Source organism: Gossypium hirsutum, chromosome D08 (assembly GCF_007990345.1).
Source record: "Gossypium hirsutum isolate 1008001.06 chromosome D08, Gossypium_hirsutum_v2.1, whole genome shotgun sequence".
Taxonomy (NCBI): Eukaryota; Viridiplantae; Streptophyta; class Magnoliopsida; order Malvales; family Malvaceae; genus Gossypium; species Gossypium hirsutum.
In genome coordinates, this window is record NC_053444.1 from 2665877 (window position 1) to 2683475 (window position 17599).

General features: G+C 33.1%; 3 protein-coding genes across 6 annotated transcripts; 2 read left to right on the top strand and 1 right to left on the bottom strand.

Annotated features, from left to right (window-relative positions):
- The first annotated feature begins 554 nt into the window (after positions 1–554).
- LOC107919851 (calmodulin-binding protein 60 B) lies at positions 555–7007 on the top strand. Of its 4 annotated transcripts, none has more exons than XM_016849243.2 (9): positions 555–919; positions 1078–1224; positions 1710–1785; positions 2887–2945; positions 3948–4441; positions 4519–4679; positions 4759–4962; positions 5257–5476; positions 5980–7007. In XM_016849243.2, the coding sequence occupies exons 2-9, from the start codon at positions 1118–1120 to the stop codon at positions 6579–6581; spliced, it is 1923 nt and encodes a 640-aa protein (XP_016704732.1). In that variant the 5' UTR covers positions 555–919; positions 1078–1117; the 3' UTR covers positions 6582–7007. The 4 variants fall into 4 exon arrangements, with proteins under 4 accessions (XP_016704732.1, XP_016704737.1, XP_040955432.1 ...); XM_016849248.2 differs by having other exon boundaries at positions 1129–1224; XM_041099498.1 differs by having other exon boundaries at positions 555–811.
- A 3686-nt stretch (positions 7008–10693) lies between these two features.
- LOC107919852 (xyloglucan endotransglucosylase/hydrolase protein 22) lies at positions 10694–11979 on the top strand. The gene is made up of 3 exons (XM_016849249.2): positions 10694–11047; positions 11121–11314; positions 11413–11979. The coding sequence occupies exons 1-3, from the start codon at positions 10790–10792 to the stop codon at positions 11801–11803; spliced, it is 843 nt and encodes a 280-aa protein (XP_016704738.1). The 5' UTR covers positions 10694–10789; the 3' UTR covers positions 11804–11979.
- Positions 11980–16048: 4069 nt separating this feature from the next.
- On the bottom strand, positions 16049–17170 carry LOC107919611 (nicotianamine synthase). The gene has a single exon (XM_016849039.2). The coding sequence runs from the start codon at positions 17122–17124 to the stop codon at positions 16303–16305; it is 822 nt and encodes a 273-aa protein (XP_016704528.1). The 5' UTR covers positions 17125–17170; the 3' UTR covers positions 16049–16302.
- Positions 17171–17599: the final 429 nt, after the last annotated feature.

The window sequence follows — 17599 nt, forward strand, 5'->3', positions numbered from 1 at the left end:
TTATGCCTTGTTTGGTAGTTTGAATACTTGCACTCGCATTTTCCATGATTAATATTCCGCCTTTCCTCCAGGTACTTTCCTTCTCATCCAACTAAGGCATTCCCATTACGTGAACTCATAGGGCTTTTTGCGCTTGAGGAGTCGAGAAGCAAAACCTTAACACAGTGACAATACCTTCAGTTATTAAGAATAATGTTGACTGGTTAACAAACGACACTTCAAAAGACTTCTCTTAAAAGAGTCGATCCTGTTCAACAAACTCGAAGATTAAAATTTAAAGGGTATAAAAATTAAACTCCTAAAAATAAAACCATAAACATATTTTAACGAAATACAAAATACACGAGGGCTTGCTTACCAACATTACTTACCAACATTTTATTTACCCAATTATTAATGTACAATTCTGATGACTCGGCAGGTGACGTGCGTCACGCCAAAAAACCTGACGTCATTTCAAAAGAAAAAGCATAAACATGTCTAAAATGACGTGGCAAATGCCGACGTACGGTGGCGATTTAATCACAAGTCTTCTACCCTTCGTAAGCTAATGATCAACGAATAGTCAATCTGCTAATAATAATTCACTGCATCGATCTCCCTCGTAGTCTCTTTCATCAAATTAAATCTCTCAAAACCCTCCACAAAAACTCCATCAAAAAGCTATCACCGTTATCTTCATCCGTTGACTCCACTGTGTTTACCGTAAATCAGGCGTACAGGATCCTTCCTCGAAAATCACCTCTCTGCTAAGAGTCGCCATAGTAGACTCCCCTATACTCTTCAAAATTTCCCCTCATTTTCCCCTTAGGTTTTCTTCTTCTTTCTTCAATTTATCAAAAACAGAAAATAAATTTCCCGTTTTTATTTATGTTTATTGTTTTCTGCTGTTAAAATTGAGAGTATCTGATTAGTAATAGTAAGAACGTAATTTTTGCTGATTTTTTATTTTTTATTTTCTAATTGAGTTTATTTCTGGTGTTTAAATTGAAGATTATGGTTTCGAGTAGTGTGAATTTGAACTTTTTTATTTAAATCAGTGATTTTTCTGAGTGTTGTTTCGTTTTGGCTGTTCAGATCTGGGAAAAATTAGGGTTTTGAATTTGGTACTCACAAAATGCATACTAGGTATATGGAGAGGACTAATAGTATGGCTAGAGGGAAGAGGAGCTTGGATGGAGATGATAACCAGCAGCCCGAGCTAAAACGTCCCGCTTTAGCTAGGTTTTTTCTTTTCCCCTTTTCCTACCTTGTTTGTTTCTTTACTTCGTTTTCTGGCATACTTTGAGAAGTTATTTGTGTATCCTAATTGTTTATTTTAATTTTAATTTTAATTTTTGTTTAAAAGAAAATATTTTTTTGGGTAATTAGAGATTGAAATATTTTCACAACAAACTATGTAGCTTTGGTTTTATGTAGAACTATTATGTTATTTATCATTAAGTTTGTTCATTTTTAGTCCATGATGATCTTGCTGCAAGTTTCTAGGAAGCAAAAACCGAATACCATATCAGCCCAATCACATTAATTGGGGGAGTTGAGATAAAAATCTTATTCAACTACGCCAATGAATTAATAACTGGATAAGGTTTTTGGGCTTTTTGTCGTTTGATTGTGTGATGCACTTGGGGAGTTTTAAAAACTTTTCTCTTTCTATGGGCTTAGCAGTTGGCAATTTTTCTCAGAAATTATATTTGTATGATATGCAGTGTAATTGTAGAAGCTCTTAAGGTGGATAGCCTGCAGAAACTCTGCTCATCTTTGGAACCCATTCTTCGTAGAGTTGTAAGATCCATGTCCTATTGTTTTTTCATTCTTTGCAATCAATTCCTCTTTTTTGGTGTGTGTTTGTAGGACTTCAAGAAACTATTAGTCAATGTGTGATCAATGCATCTATAGGGTTGGTTATGGTTGTCTTAATTCTAGCTAAAAGAATCTGCCTTAAATTGTAAGGCGATGTTTTTGACGAGCATTGTTCTTCTGATTGGAGGTCTATTCTAAATTGGTGCTGTATAGAAATGCTTATATACGCCTGCACATGAACCTGCATCTATTCTGCTTTTGTGCGCAAGTGCCTGTTCTTTTTGTTACTGAGAAGCACACACAACATTTGAGTGATTTGAAAGAGAATGCCATTTGTTTTTAACTTGTTCGTATGTTTTCTCATAAAACCTTCACAGCATATAAGTCTGCTGTTCCCTGTCATATTTTTGAACTGCTCTAGTTTTTGCCTTACTTTTATGTTGTTAGATATGAAGGCTGGCATTCAATCAGATTTTGGTGTGATTGTTCACCCGTTTTCCTAATGTTTATTACTGTTGTCATAAATTGCATGCTTCTTGTATACATTTTCAATAAATCCTAGACTTAACACATGCTTATGGGAGATAGAGTCCTGAATAGACTTTTAGACAGTTCTGTGTTACATTTATCACTATCTTAAAGAATGACTATCCCTTCTGGGGTATTAATCATTCTTACTCTCTCTTTCTGACCCTTTTAAGCAAGTTAATGATTTGGAAAATACGGAAGTTTGACTTCCTTGGTTTTATTATAATTGATCACTTGTCCATGCACATGTGCCTGCCTATCTTTTGAGTGTGATGATGGCTTTTTTAGGGTTTGCATATCACTCATGGGCAGGGCATCTGAGGTATGAAGACTAGCCTGCCTGCATCCATGTAACATAGATGTTCACTGTTTGTGTCCTAATTTTGTTAGATAATACTAAAATGACCCTTTTCTGTTGCATTTACAAGCCCAATTTCGACCAACAGTTTCTGGTGTGTTTCTAAGATCTGTTGTGTATTCTATCATTTTTCCCTTTGGATTGTGTTCTTTTCCACTTGTGTTTCCTTATTATCATGTCTGTTTGATGCTTTGCAGGTAAGTGAAGAGGTGGAAAGAGCTTTGGCAAAGTTAGGACCTCCTAGACTTAGTGGAAGGTTAAATATTTGTCTGATCATTTACTTCTGTAGAGTTAATTATCTCTATTCCGATGTCTTAATTTAAAACAAAATTATCTTTTTCAATTGAAGACATGGACAATGATATGTTAAGTTGTGTTACATGCCCAATGATTTTGGTTTGGTATATCAATGGCATTGGTAGCCTTATATTTGGCATTGCTCCCTCTACCTCCATTGGGATTCCGATGCTTAAAATGTCAAATCAATTGGGGAAGTTTGAGGTTTTGGAAAGGTCAAACCTTATGTGATAAAACAACTGTTTTCTTATCAGTTGATGTCAGTTGCAGTAGCTGGAGGCATTAAATATTGTTTCTGAATTTCCGGGTTTTAGTAAATAATGATTATTGTGAGAAATTCCGGGATGTTTTAGCATTGTGCATGATAAGGTGAGAACCTCATATTAAACACATTCTGTCTTTAGTTACTAGTACTCATTTTAGCAATTGCTTGTGGCATTGTAGGTTTTTTGCTGAATGTTTGAACTATGAATGATGACAACAGTTTCTGTTATTTCTATTAGTTTTTGTGTTTGGTATTGTCTCATTAAGTAGCTGGTGTTTAAGAATATTGCACATGAGAATTGAAGTGCTGCAATGAGATTCTAAAGAGTTTTGAAATGCTCTTAGGTTTGATTCTTTTCTTGTTCTTTCTTTGTAGGATATTTGCTAATTAGTTGCTTGGCTTTTGATATACTTGAGCATCATTAATGCATTCGATAGCAAAAGATGAAACCCTGACAATAAGCTTGTGTTAATGATATTTTCTATGTTTTTGGTTGGTTGATTGGTACTCTACTTTCTATAAATGAAATGTTTTTTTAATCCTTTTTGATGCCATGCTTGTTTACAAGAACCGCCTGTTCTTTGGTTTTAAGATTCTTATTGTCTCAGTGGCTCCCTACCTTTCTTTTTTCCTCTCTTCCTGCGATGCCTTTAACTTTTCTTGTATTGATGATCTTCTAATACTTTTGGTTTTTAGGTCTTCTCCAAAACAAATTGAAGGTCCAGATGGACGGAGCTTACAGCTCCTCTTCAGGTCTAGGTTATCTCTTCCCCTTTTCACAGGAGGAAAGGTCGAAGGAGAGCAGGGTGCTGCTATCCATATTGTTCTAGTTGACAGTAAGACTGGACATGTTGTAACAACTGGACCTGAGGCCTCTGTTAAGCTAGATGTCGTTGTGCTTGAAGGTGATTTCAACAATGAGGATGATGAAGATTGGACGCAAGAAGAATTTGAGAGCCATGTGGTAAAAGAGCGGGAAGGCAAAAGGCCACTGCTGACTGGTGACTTGCAAGTGATCCTCAAAGAGGGGGTGGGGACGCTAGGAGATCTCACCTTTACTGACAACTCAAGTTGGATAAGAAGCAGGAAATTCAGGCTAGGCTTGAAGGTTGCTTCGGGATATTGTGAGGGTATGCGTGTACGGGAAGCAAAGACAGAGGCCTTTACTGTCAAGGATCACAGAGGGGAATGTGAGTTCATACTTTATACTATATCGAGTTTTTCATTTGTGGATTTGTAGAATCTTTTTAATTGAGTTGCTTGACAGTGTATAAGAAGCACTATCCACCTGCATTAAATGATGACGTATGGAGATTGGAAAAGATTGGGAAAGATGGGTCATTCCACAAGAAGCTTAACTCTGCAGGAATATTCACTGTTGAAGACTTTTTGCGGGTTGCGGTCAAGGATCAACAGAAGTTACGAACTGTGAGTTGGATTTCGGTTCTGAAATCAGAGTACTATTGCTTTCTTTTCCCCTTCTGATATTTTTGTCTATGTTCTGTAGATTCTTGGAAGTGGCATGTCAAATAAGATGTGGGATGCTCTTTTAGATCATGCAAAGACTTGTGTGCTCAGCGGAAAGTTTTATGTTTACTATAATGATGATACAAGAGATGTTGGTGTTGTCTTCAATAACATCTATGAGTTGAATGGCCTTATTTCTGGGGAACAGTATTTACCTGCTGATTCTCTATCTGATAGTCAAAAGGTGGGTGATATGTATGCTGTTTTTCACCTGTCAATGAAATGCAACATCTATGAGATGTGTTAGCAGCAATGTTACCTAGGCCTACAGTAATATTTATCAGATAACTTGGAGTTGCTTTAATTTTCTCACAATGTAGTTTTTTGTTTTTTTGCCTTACGATATACCTTTGGTTGGGTTTGTCTGGTTATTACTTTCAGCTGCTTAAGCTCTGGGTTGGTGTTATTTTCAATTTATATTTTGAACTTAATAAAAATAGTTTCACTAATTTGAAAAAGGGATAAAAAATTCTTGCAGGTTTATGTAGATACGCTGGTGAAGAAAGCCTATGACAATTGGCATCAAGTCATAGAGTATGATGGCAAGTCACTGTTGAACTTCAAGCAAAATAGGAGGTCAAGTGCCCGAAATGAACCTCAGACGGATGCGATAGGCTACCCTAATGCTTTAGATCATCAGTTGCAGTTACCGGTTGCTGTTCCAACTGAGCAAGTGCACTCAGGCCCACAAGCTGGAGGTAAGGATTATGATTACATTATCCTTAGCTTTAAAGGATTTTTCATTTCATTCGTGTAGCTTAGCTTGATCTTTCCGGAGTTATTTTTATAAACATCGCTTTGTTTTTTGTGTGATTACTTACGAGATAGAAGATTGACATTTCTACAAGATGAATGCTTGCTATATATTAGGCTCAATGCATAGAAAATGGAACCTGCCTAATAATATAGCAAAACTCAAAAATTTGACCAACGCATTGTAAAAGAAACATCTGATCTAGTAATTGTCAAGTAGTTCAATTTCCCACTAATCTTTCATGGCTCGAATCAGTTTGGGTTCGGATCAACAGGAAAGGCGTGTTCATTGATGACCTGTTTTATTGGGAAGTGAAAAAAGTTTGGGTCTAAAAGAATGTGTTGTTATGATACCATGTTACTGGTGAAAGAGTACCGACGTTTTTCCATTTCAACAAATAACTGCTGGCATTTTGTTAACTTCATTTCTTTCTTTCGGTTAATGCAGGATTTAATGATAATCAGTCTACCAGATACCCGGGACAATCAGAGCTTGTGAATTCGAATTCTCGTAGTCAATTTGACAGCACGCAATTTTTGCAATATGATCAGCTGGTTAACAATTCAGAGCAACCACAAAGCTCAAGGACTAATAATAATGCTGTTGGGCTGGCTCTTGGTCCTCCACAGTCATCTACCTTGGGATTCCACAATGCTATTTCTTCAATGCAGCCATCAAATCTTAATCCCTTTGACGATTGGTCGAACAATAGAGATAAGGGAGTCGAGGACTTGTTTTCTGAGGAGGAGATTCGCCTCAGAAGTCATGAAATGCTCGAGAATGAAGATATGCAGCATCTCCTCCGCCTCTTCAGCATGGGAGGTCACCATGCTACTGTGACAGAGGATGGTGGGTTTGGATTCCCAAATTACATGCCATCCCCAATGGTAAACTTCATAGACGAAGATCGTTCACGTCCTGGCAAAGCTGTTGTCGGGTGGCTAAAGATCAAGGCCGCGATGAGATGGGGTTTCTTCATCCGGAAGAAAGCTGCTGAGAGACGGGCACAGGTAGTCGAGTTAGAAGACGAAGAAGAAGAAGAAGAATAGGCTATCAACAAGTCGTATTGGTACTATGGTTTTGGAAGTTGCTAACAACAACAATGTATGAGGTTAAGGGGTTTCAAAACTCTTGAAGAACCCTAAATTAGGCATTGGGAAATCTCTTTGTACAATTTCCTGTATAGTAAGCCGTTTCTTTGACTTCCCATTATTAAATATATTTTACTGTATATGAGAGGCTAAATTTGGTTTTAAATTCATGGCCCTCCTTCCTTTCCTTGTTGACTGATTTTTCTAATAGCATTTAGGTGTGAGTTTGTTACAGTTAATTGTTATTTCATCAATCAAGATTTCTGGGATATTTGTAAGCAAATTGTTGGCTGAGTTTCATCTCCACCGTACAACAATTTGACTGAATACTGCAAGCACATTTGTTTTTGTATTGGAATTTACTTATTTGGCTTTTTATGTATAGATTCTCCTACTTTTTATCATTTTTATGGCTGTTCCGTAGGGTATTTATGGAGAATATTCGGTAAGCTAGAATGAAGCTCCCAGAGAACAGCACCGAGTTGTCAGGATGGGTCTCATCGGCGTTGCTGCGCCGTTTCCACCGCTTCGTTAGTCACGAGAAACCCACCTGAGGGCTAGGTTCAGACCCTCCCTCATATGGCACTTCGTAGACGAAAAATTATATATATATATTTAAAAAAAGTTAACACTATCGAAAACATGATAAGGAAATTCGTGATTTAGTTAAAAAGTTTAAATTGTATTTATTTGAAATGATTAGGTCTACTTAAACTTGCCTTAATATCCCGTTAATTTTTGAAAGCTTGATACTTATAATATAAGTATAAATATATGTTGATCCAATTAAACAATTATAAATTAAATTAGAAAAGTTTAAATAAGGTAACAATCAAATATGATATATATGGTGAGATTGAATCTGTACCTCACAATTTTACAAGTAATGAGACTTGAATCTAAATATTTATGATTCCAAATTTTTATCTTTAACTAATAAATCAAGCTGATATTCTACCATTATTATAGTTATATTTACTGTTTTTATAGAGAAAAATGAGTTTATTTTTAAATAATAATAAAAAAGCTATCATTTCGCTTTGATCTTAATTTTGCTTAAAATAGAGATGGTGCATCAGGCACAATACTGTTTTTCTCCAAATATAAGATTCAACTATACATAATTTAATATTATCTTATCATATTTCTAATTATTTTTATCATAGTTAAAGGGAGGTATTATGTGGAGGTGTTTATATTTATTTTTAGTTTCGGATTTTGGCTTCCAACTCTGACAAATATCTAATGAGTTCATGAAGATTAGGGAATATTTCATCACAAAAAAAAAATCAAATACTCGATTTTAATAGAGTTTGAACCATACATTCATATGGCTAAGTGGTACCACAATTACAAAAGTAAAATTATATATGTCTTAACAGGTGATTCAAACCCTTACAAAACATCACCCACAATATTAACATATTTCCCAATCTATTGAGTTTTCCTCAAAATACAGACAACCAAAATTTTAACATTAAAAAACAATACCTTTATCGAAACTCCAACTTTCCCAACAACATATTAAAACATTTTATCCAAATAAGACTCGATATAATGATGAAAACCAAGAAAGCGAGGTCACTTATATTATAGTATATCTGCAGTCTGTGCTAATGATATGTTGGTGTTTTGTTTTGTATGAGCCGACTTGAAGCAAGTGGATATACATCCCATCCACCAAACAACACTTCAATTGGCCTTTCCTATCACTCTTTTCCTTAGGCATTCACTACCCAACTGGACTCCAAAACCTGTTTACATCATCTCCATATATTAATTTATTAATAGAATTTTTACCACTCTATTTATTCGAGATTCGAATCACACAGTCTCTAGCACAATCAAAGTAATTATATTAAAATTTTAAAGTTTATATCAACAATTCTCACTAATCAAGCGTCGATATTATTAGCAATATGAAATCTTGGATATTTAAGTATTCATATTCAAATTCCACTCTACGTAGTTGCCGTAGATAAATTTTATTCAGTTATATTGATAAACTCTTAAAAAATTCTATAGCAACAATTATTATAGAATTAATAATTACAAATACTAAATTGAATAATTAAATAAATTAACTTAACCACATACAATTTTAACCGTTGAATTAATTAATATAATTATATTTATCATGTATATAAAATTTCGAATCAATTTAATATCTCTATTATGCTGATCTAAAATATTATTTATATCAATATATTTAATAATTGAATTCTTTTATATATAAAATAAATAATAATTTCTTTAATACAACAATTAGAATTTAATAACACCTTCACCGCAGCCTTTGACATAGAAACTTCATATAGTTAACTTGAATGTTAGTGGCGAATTCAAAAATACAATTTAAGAAGTAAAGTTAAAGTTAGAAAAAATTTTAGGACAGAATTAAATTATATATTTTTATTATAGTAAAAATATAATAGCGTCATTTTAATAATTTATATCTTTAAAAATTTTAAATAATTAAACTAAATTTTTATCAATTTTAAAAGATCTAAAGTATAATTTTATTATTACTATTTTAAAATTTTATAGATTATAAAAGATTTCAATAAAAATATTTTAATTTTAAAAGAGTCGAGCTCTGTCAGCACTCTAAATCCGCCTCTACTTCCGAAACTTGTACCAAGTTAGCCGAAAGGTCTGTGTATCTATTTCCTTGACATCTTGTAGACTTGTACCCAACCTTCCTTTGATTAAAGCAAGGCAGTTCCCCACCAAAATACCCAAAGGATGCTGAAATCTTCAGGCTGATTGAAGAGATACACCCACCAAGCACATTGACTTTGACGATCAGGTTTTATATGCCCTTTTTACTTGGTATTAAGCATTGTCGAATTCCCCATAATTCAGCAAAAGTTACATATCCGACTTTAGCTTCACGTTAGATTTGATATGCATGATTTATATAGGTAAAACATTAAATATAATAGATAAATTGTTAAAATATCAATTATAAAATAATATAAAATTATATTAATTTTACAAGTTTTAAATATAGAATATTTAATGACAAATGGGGATGCAATTTGCTTAACTAATAGTAAACCCATTTGGCAGCCAGCTGTTAATTTTTTGTAATCTTCTATTTTTCATTATTATCCACCGACTTGGACTTCAATTCCTAAGCCACTCAACCCTCCTTCATATCATATGGAAAGAGAGAATCATTATTTAACATTTGGATTTGATGGATCACCTAAACAATTAGGGTATATTTATTTTTTAATAAATAATGAGATTCGGGTCATATAAATTGTAATAATTTTAATTAATAATTACGTTTATGATTAAGCATTTTATATGAGTGAGCTAGCTAGTTGGAATATGAACTACAGAAGAAACTGGATGCCTAACACAGTTTTTTCTTCATTACAGAAATCCTTGTAATAATCAAAACCATGGATCTTCCTTGTCTGGATTAAAAGGAACCAACATTTTAAACCGCAGTGTTGATATATTTGATCATTTTATTATTATAATAGTATAAACAAGAGAAGAAAATAGTGTCAGATTGTTTAATAATAATGATGATAACTATCTTGTTTGACGTGATGATCTCAGTGGTTGAACTTTTTGTCTTGTACCAAAGGTTAATTTAGAGCTGACCCTGTCAACAAATTGACAAGCACTCACTAATTGACACCATAGGCTTTAGCCTAATGGAATCTTGTTGTCTCTGTCTATGGTTATGAACCTATTCGGTTCGGCCGCCAACCCCAACCCCAACCTCAACCGCGTAATTACGAGTGTTTTCCTTCGTTTTCCAATTCAAATAAAATCCTTGGAAATTTGAGTTAAAGCTTGGTTTAAATTCATCACATATAAATCTGCATGCACTGTAATCAAACATAGAAAGGCGGCTCCAAACTCATAAATTTATATGCATGGAACCAAGGAACAGCCATTAGTAATGTATTATTATTATTATTATTATTATTAGGACCATTTTCTTTTCTTCCTTTCTCTTTTATGGTTCCAGCTGTTTACAACTTTGATTCACTTAATGTCCCGACGGAAACACATTGCACGAAGCTTCCAAACAACCCCTCTCTACTCTGTTTCACCAAATCCTTCCCCCTATATAACCACCCTCTACCACTCCCCCATTTCAAACATCATAATCTGAACTACAATACAAGCCCACCAAAATAATGACCACTTCGTTGCTTCTATCTCTTTTATTCAGCTTTGTAGTACTTGCCTCAGCTGCCAACTTTAACCAAGACATCGATGTTACTTGGGGTGATGGCAGGGGCAAGATTCTCGAAAACGGAAACCTTCTCACTCTCACCCTCGACAAATTCTCCGGCTCTGGTTTTCAATCCAAGAACCAATATCTGTTTGGGAAGATCGATATGAACATTAAACTGGTCCCAGGCAACTCTGCTGGCACTGTTACCACTTACTATGTAAGTTTTATCCTCCTACTTGTCTCTTATTTATTTTACAACTCTGTGCTGATATGTGGGGTGACAATTGCAGCTTCGTTCGGAAGGGTCGACATGGGATGAAATCGACTTCGAGTTCTTGGGGAACCTAAGCGGAGACCCATACATAGTCCACACCAATGTATATACACAAGGCAAAGGTGACAAAGAGCAACAGTTCTACCTCTGGTTCGATCCCACCAAAGACTTCCACACCTACTCCCTTCTTTGGAACCCTCAACGTATTATGTATGTCTTCTTTTACAACCCCCCTCCCCCTCCTTTTTAATTTTACAGTTTCGATTATTTTCATTATGTTTAATTGTGATTCTTTTGAATGTTCACAGCTTCTCTGTTGATGGGACTCCGCTCAGAGAGTTCAAGAACTTGGAATCGATGGGCGTTGCGTTCCCAAAGAGCCAGCCGATGAGAGTGTATTCGAGTCTTTGGAACGCTGATGATTGGGCCACTCGAGGTGGTCTTGTTAAGACAGATTGGAGCCAAGCTCCTTTCACTGCTGCTTACAGGAATTACAAGGCTGATGCATGTGTCTGGTCCTCCGGGAAATCATCATGTTCCTCCACCTCGCCCTCTCAAAATTCATGGCTATCGCAAGAACTGGATATAACGAGCCAACAAAGACTAAAATGGGTTCAGAAAAATTACATGATCTACAATTACTGCACTGACACCAAGCGATTCCCTCAGGGACTTCCCAAAGAATGCAGTGTTCATTAACAGGGATTCTAAATTTGTTATAGTAGAGATTTTATTGGTTAAATTTGTGAATGTTCTTTAAATCTTTGTTCACTAGTGAGTAATATACTTAAAGACAGATATTGTGTGTATTTGTTCTATGTTCAGTAACGTGTAATCTAAGTTCAATAATAAATGTTATTATAGTACTTTCGGCATGATTCTTCGTTTCTGATAGAAGTCAACACATCTGACGTTGTTTGGAATACGAGCCTATATACGTGTTATAATATAACCTTCAATAATTATTATTTAACTACTTTTAAAAAGTTTGATTTAATATTTGAGTTTTTAGTATTTTTTTCAAAAAGTATTTTTGAGAAATAAAATATTCATTTTAGATATATTATTATCAAGTAACATATTTAACTAATATTTAAATTAGTTAATATTATTATATTTTAGTAAGAATATAAAAAAATTATTATAATTTATTATTAATGAAATATAAATTTTAAATATTTTTAAGCAATAAATATTAATTATTTATAAAATTTAATTAGAATATATAAATTATATTTTAAATATTTAAATATAACCATTAAATATGTAATTAGTGTTTTAAAAAATATTTTTTTATTTTTAATTAATGATTTTAACATATTTGTAATTAAGCACCAAGAAAAAAAAAAGTACTATGTTATTGGGGTTGAAAAAGTAATTAAGCACCAAAAGTATTTTTTGGAGAGGAAAAGTTAAAATTTTTAGCTTCTCTTTTTCAGAAGTGTTTTTCAAAAGCACCTCTAAAAAGTTAAAAATTTTAGCAGAAGCAGCTTATTTTGAACAACTTTTCTTTCAAAAGTACTTTTGGAGTCAGAAATAGTTTTTTTAAAGCAATGAAGAACTGGCCCTTAGTATGTTCCTCATTCGGCTCAAATAAGTTATTAGAATCATGGGTAATGAGTAAATTTTAGTGAAAATTTGAGTGCAGTTTCTATCAACGTTGTTCAGTTTATTTTTTTATTTTAGTTTATAGTATGGTTTATTGTTATCATTATTTTATTTTAATTTATGGTATTATTATAATATTTAATTTTATTATCATCATTATTTTTACATTAATAATAAGTAAATATACCGTTCATCTGAACTCGTGAAAATATATAGTAAAAAAAATATATAATTATCTGAAAAGTTGGTGTGAAAAACAGATAGAAAATTAAATGAAAACGTGTAGAGTGATAACAAGTTCCGGTACAAATCCAACTTTGAATATCTTTGTTCCTTACGTAAGATATTGGAACTTTGTATGTAGAAAAGTGAAAATTCTCAACTAATCTAATTACAAGAAATTATTTAAAAGAGGTAAATAAATATTAAAAAATAAAAAAAAGTCAAAACTAATAAAACCCATATTTGTGTCTCCGAATCAGAATCAAATTATTTTTAATGTTAATATGTAGCAAACCAAGATATTGTAATGCTTAACCCTTTTTCTTTCTAGATGTTGAACTACTAATAACTAATAAAAAACTTAATTTTTATTTATTTATTTAATCTTTTTAAATATATATTTAATAACATGCTTTATTTTTAGATGACGACTCTTTTTGGTTCACATAAAGAAAATACTTACGTTCGTCGACATATAAGTAGCATGTATTATCAGTGAATAGTATTCTGGCACGTTATCAACAAATAAGGTGTCGTGTAATTATTTATGGATGTTGCATGGAACTTATATACACTTATTCTCTCTTATTTTTAAGTATATTTAAAATCAAATCTATGCTCAAACGTCAACATATAAAATTAAAAATATATGTTCATGAACAAGTATAAAAAAATATGCTTGTAAAGAAGTAAGATACAAATTTAAACATATACATGTAAAAGTATAAATAACAAGTGAAAATTTAAGTTATTATTGAACATAAAACTAATTTTGAGCTTGTTGATAGTAAGATGGAATTATGTTGATTAATGATAGTTTATAAGGTGAATGAAGAGTTGTAGGTAGTTGTAAGCGATGGTAATTAAGAGAAGGAGAAGCATTTGAGGTCTAGAGTTTTTGGAGAGAGAGAGGGGCCCATTCTTGGGCTTAAAGAATCTTATAAAAAGCGTTGCCAATCTTTTTCAAAGCTCCACGTGTTGTTCTCTTAGGTATGGGTTGTTATGTCAAGACAACGAGTAAATATGATACACCCACCATAAGATCTTGTTTTTGTAAGTGACATTAACTCGCAATGTTGGAAAGTCATGAGATATGGGAAAAGGCAACACTAAGGGGGTTGGTAGTGGCCAAGGCCCCCCTTAAAATGAGAAAATTATAAATTATAAATTAGTAAATTATCAAATTGTACTTTTACCCTCTCCCAAAATGATAAAATTTGAATTTAATTCTTTTAAATATATAAATATATAAACTAATATAAGGATGAAAGCTGATTTTAATTCTAAACTTCTAAACAAAATTTGTTGCTTCACCCAATGTGGGTATTAATTAAAATGTTTGTTAGATAAATACAAAATGAAATGGATGTATTTTATTTGAACAAATTTCCTTTAATCATTGTTTATTTAGTTGATAAAGGAGATTATTATATTAATCTACACCCACCTTTTTGTTTTCTAGATAGATGTTGAAGAATAAATTGACCATGAACTAATTGAACCAAAGTTGTTGAAAAGATCAAACTCATTGATGCATGCAAAGCTGTGGACACACTGGATACCAATATCTTACGTATTGAGAAGGGACCTTAGGCATCCCTCGACGCGGTAACACTTTGAACTTCTATTATATGCTTTCCCTTCACTAGGGTTCACATTTGTCTAGTTGATTGATAATATATAAAATTTTTACCAGACAACTCAATTATTAAACTGAATTGGATTTATTAAAAATAATGATTGTAGGAGTGAGATCATAAAATAATAAGAAAGAAAGTTTAAAAACACACAGATTTTACGTGGAGAATTTTTATTGGAAAAAACCACAAGCAAAAGAGGAGGAGATTCATGAATGTTGAAAAACAATCATGATACAAAAGGTTTTCGACTACACACATTTTAAGAGTTAAACAATCTTATTATAATCAATGTCTAATAGAAGAAATATATTCCTATACGGTTTTGTCTCTGTGAACCAAGGAGAAAGGGGGCTCAGCAGGAAGAGGATTGTACCATGTGAGAAGCAAGAAGGTCAACCTCTTTCAAATATAGGGCTTTCATGCGGATCCGAATGAATCATCTTTTCCATGGAGGTAAATCCTTGCCCGCTAGGCAAGAGGATAACAAGTTACAAATTCTGTTTCGGTAGGACATGTATTTCTACTACTATGAAATTCATAAATGAAGTAATTAATCATGAGGTTATTATTATCCTCTTTGCTATGACGAATCTTGTATATGTTCCTAAGAAAAGAAAAGAAATTTGTCAAAATTTCGGGGTCTTAAAGGGTCGTAACCCTATTTTGTTTCTCTATTTTATTTTTTTAACAAGTGAGTTGCATCTCAAACTTTTTAGGCCGGATCAAATGAGATTCGGGTCACATAATTCTAACAAAATTTGATTAAATGTTAAGAGTAATTGTTAGGTTTTCCATATTCAACTTGTCTGAATCGTCTTTAAAAAAAAAGATGGTTTCTAGAACTAGACAAACTTGAATTAAAATTTTAATGATAAAGGTAAAATATAAAATTTATAGATTGGGTTATCCGGCAGGAATAGGGTTTGAGTAAAAGAATTTAATTTTTGGGCCTTACACAACTCTCTTCGTCCCATAATTTTTAGTGCCTTACAATGTCAATGTTTCCCCTATCTCGTTCAAATGTTTCTCTGTTGCATCTCAGATGTATGTTGACGACGTGTACATTAGAAAGTGAAATTCAATCTAACTAATTCAAAACTAAATCGATCTAAATTGATTTGATTATAAAAAATAATAACATGATTCATTCGGTTCGATCTCAAAAGTATTCGAATTTAAAATATTATAAGCTTAAAATGATCCGAAGTTGAAATAAGTGAAACTTAAATTAGTTAAAAAAAATTTAAAATTTGAATAACTCAATTAGGGATGGCAATTTAAATTGCAAATTCCGATATTCAATCCGTCTTTTTGCATATTTGAATATTACGAATTTGAACTTAGAATAATCTGAATTCAACTTGTTTATTTGGATAACGGATGTAGATTTGAATTACAAAATGCTTATAATTTTTATTATATATATATAAATAATTTTAGCAGATTTGAATTCGGACTTTTGCGGATTTAAATATTCGAAAAATGATTTGGATTACAATTTGCTTACGAAAGTGAAACTGATAATGTAGTAACATGAAAAGTAGGGAAATACAAACATATATATAGCATCTTTGAAACAAGAAAATTATGAAAAGAAATAACATACTAAGCTTGATAAAGTAAGTTAAAGTAAACCCCAGTCGTTTTTTGAGCTTCAAACTTTCGAATTGAACTGAAGTGAAATTCGGGTACGACAACCCTAACTATTATGACATTTTTAGAGTTCTTCTAATCATGAAAAATGGGCTTCCTCGCGAGAACAACAGAGTTGATGACTTCATCAGTGGGATGAAAGATTGAAAGTAGCTCAAAACCAGGCAAATCAAGCTCTTTCACAACAGGGTATAAAAACGCCCTAGCTGCAGTGGCACTCCTCACAAGCAATAACCCACCTCCCTTCATGTATTTCCTTATGTGCCCAACAATTTTAATCTTCTCTTCTTTGCATATCCCAACCAAAGCTGCCAAAAATATACAATCATATTCCCCTAGCTCCTCCGTTACATCCATTATGTCGCGTGTCACGAACTTCATTCTCTTCTCGAACTCGTCATCTGACGCGATTATTTGGCGAGCCACGTAGTTGGCCGCTTCATCGATATCAAAGTTGTCGAAATGAGTGGATTTCATGTGATGGGTTGCCATTACAATGGAGGTTAGAGGCAACGGACCCGAGCCGACAAAGGCTACTTTCTTTGGCTGCACCATCCCATGTTCGCTAAGAATTTTGTACTCCAACCCAGCTAGCTTGACGTAGTTCCCATAATAAGGGAAGAGATCGAGGTTCTTGAGCGGGTGAGGGGTTTTCGATAGGAATGTCGCGAATTCAAGCTCTAGTAAACCTTCTGCATGGCCGCTAAGAACTATGAGGTTCATACGCATGTCTTGAATTTCTTGAGATAAATCTTCGATGATAATATTCGAAGGTGGGATGCATAGTTTGACGAGGTGAGTGAGGAGGGTATTGACATGTTCCGAAGGCTTCAAAGACTCGAGCTTGACAATACTATCATAGATTTCATGAATACGAGTTACAAGAGCGGAAGCCATAAATGGGAGATTGAAGCTTTAGAACAATATGTGATGTGAAATGTAATAATTGATACGCGGATACAGGGGACATGCACTGCAATTCCATCTACTTATAGAGATTTTGTCATCTTTTAATGTGACTATATACATTTCTTGATTTTTATATTATAAATTGTTAAAATATCAATTGGTGAATCTCGAGACTCATGCTTCATGCCTTCGTATCTAAAATAGAATATATATATATATATTAAATTAGAAAATATTCTATTTCTTATTTAACATGCCAAAGTTGAATTGAAGTGAACATTAATTCCACGAGCATAACCATGCACACATGCATCTTATGGCAAATATATGTATTATTGAAACCCATGTCTTTTAATGAAAATTTAAAATTAGAAACTCTAAAATAAAAATTGAAAAAAATGGCCTCTCAACTTTAATTTTTTTTATATTCTAATTATACGTGAAATATTTCAATGCAAAAGAA

Excerpts from the sequence above, each read along its gene's own strand:
- LOC107919851 (XM_016849243.2), top strand. The coding sequence starts at position 1,118 with ATGCATACTAGGTATATGGAGAGGACTAATAGTATGGCTAGAGGGAAG. Across the intron at positions 4,442-4,518 it reads CAAGGATCACAGAGGGGAAT|TGTATAAGAAGCACTATCCA; the intron begins GTGAGTTCATAC and ends GTTGCTTGACAG. Across the intron at positions 4,963-5,256 it reads CTCTATCTGATAGTCAAAAG|GTTTATGTAGATACGCTGGT; the intron begins GTGGGTGATATG and ends AAATTCTTGCAG.
- LOC107919852 (XM_016849249.2), top strand. The coding sequence starts at position 10,790 with ATGACCACTTCGTTGCTTCTATCTCTTTTATTCAGCTTTGTAGTACTT. Across the intron at positions 11,048-11,120 it reads GCACTGTTACCACTTACTAT|CTTCGTTCGGAAGGGTCGAC; the intron begins GTAAGTTTTATC and ends TGACAATTGCAG. Across the intron at positions 11,315-11,412 it reads TGGAACCCTCAACGTATTAT|CTTCTCTGTTGATGGGACTC; the intron begins GTATGTCTTCTT and ends GAATGTTCACAG.
- LOC107919611 (XM_016849039.2), bottom strand. The coding sequence starts at position 17,124 with ATGGCTTCCGCTCTTGTAACTCGTATTCATGAAATCTATGATAGTATT.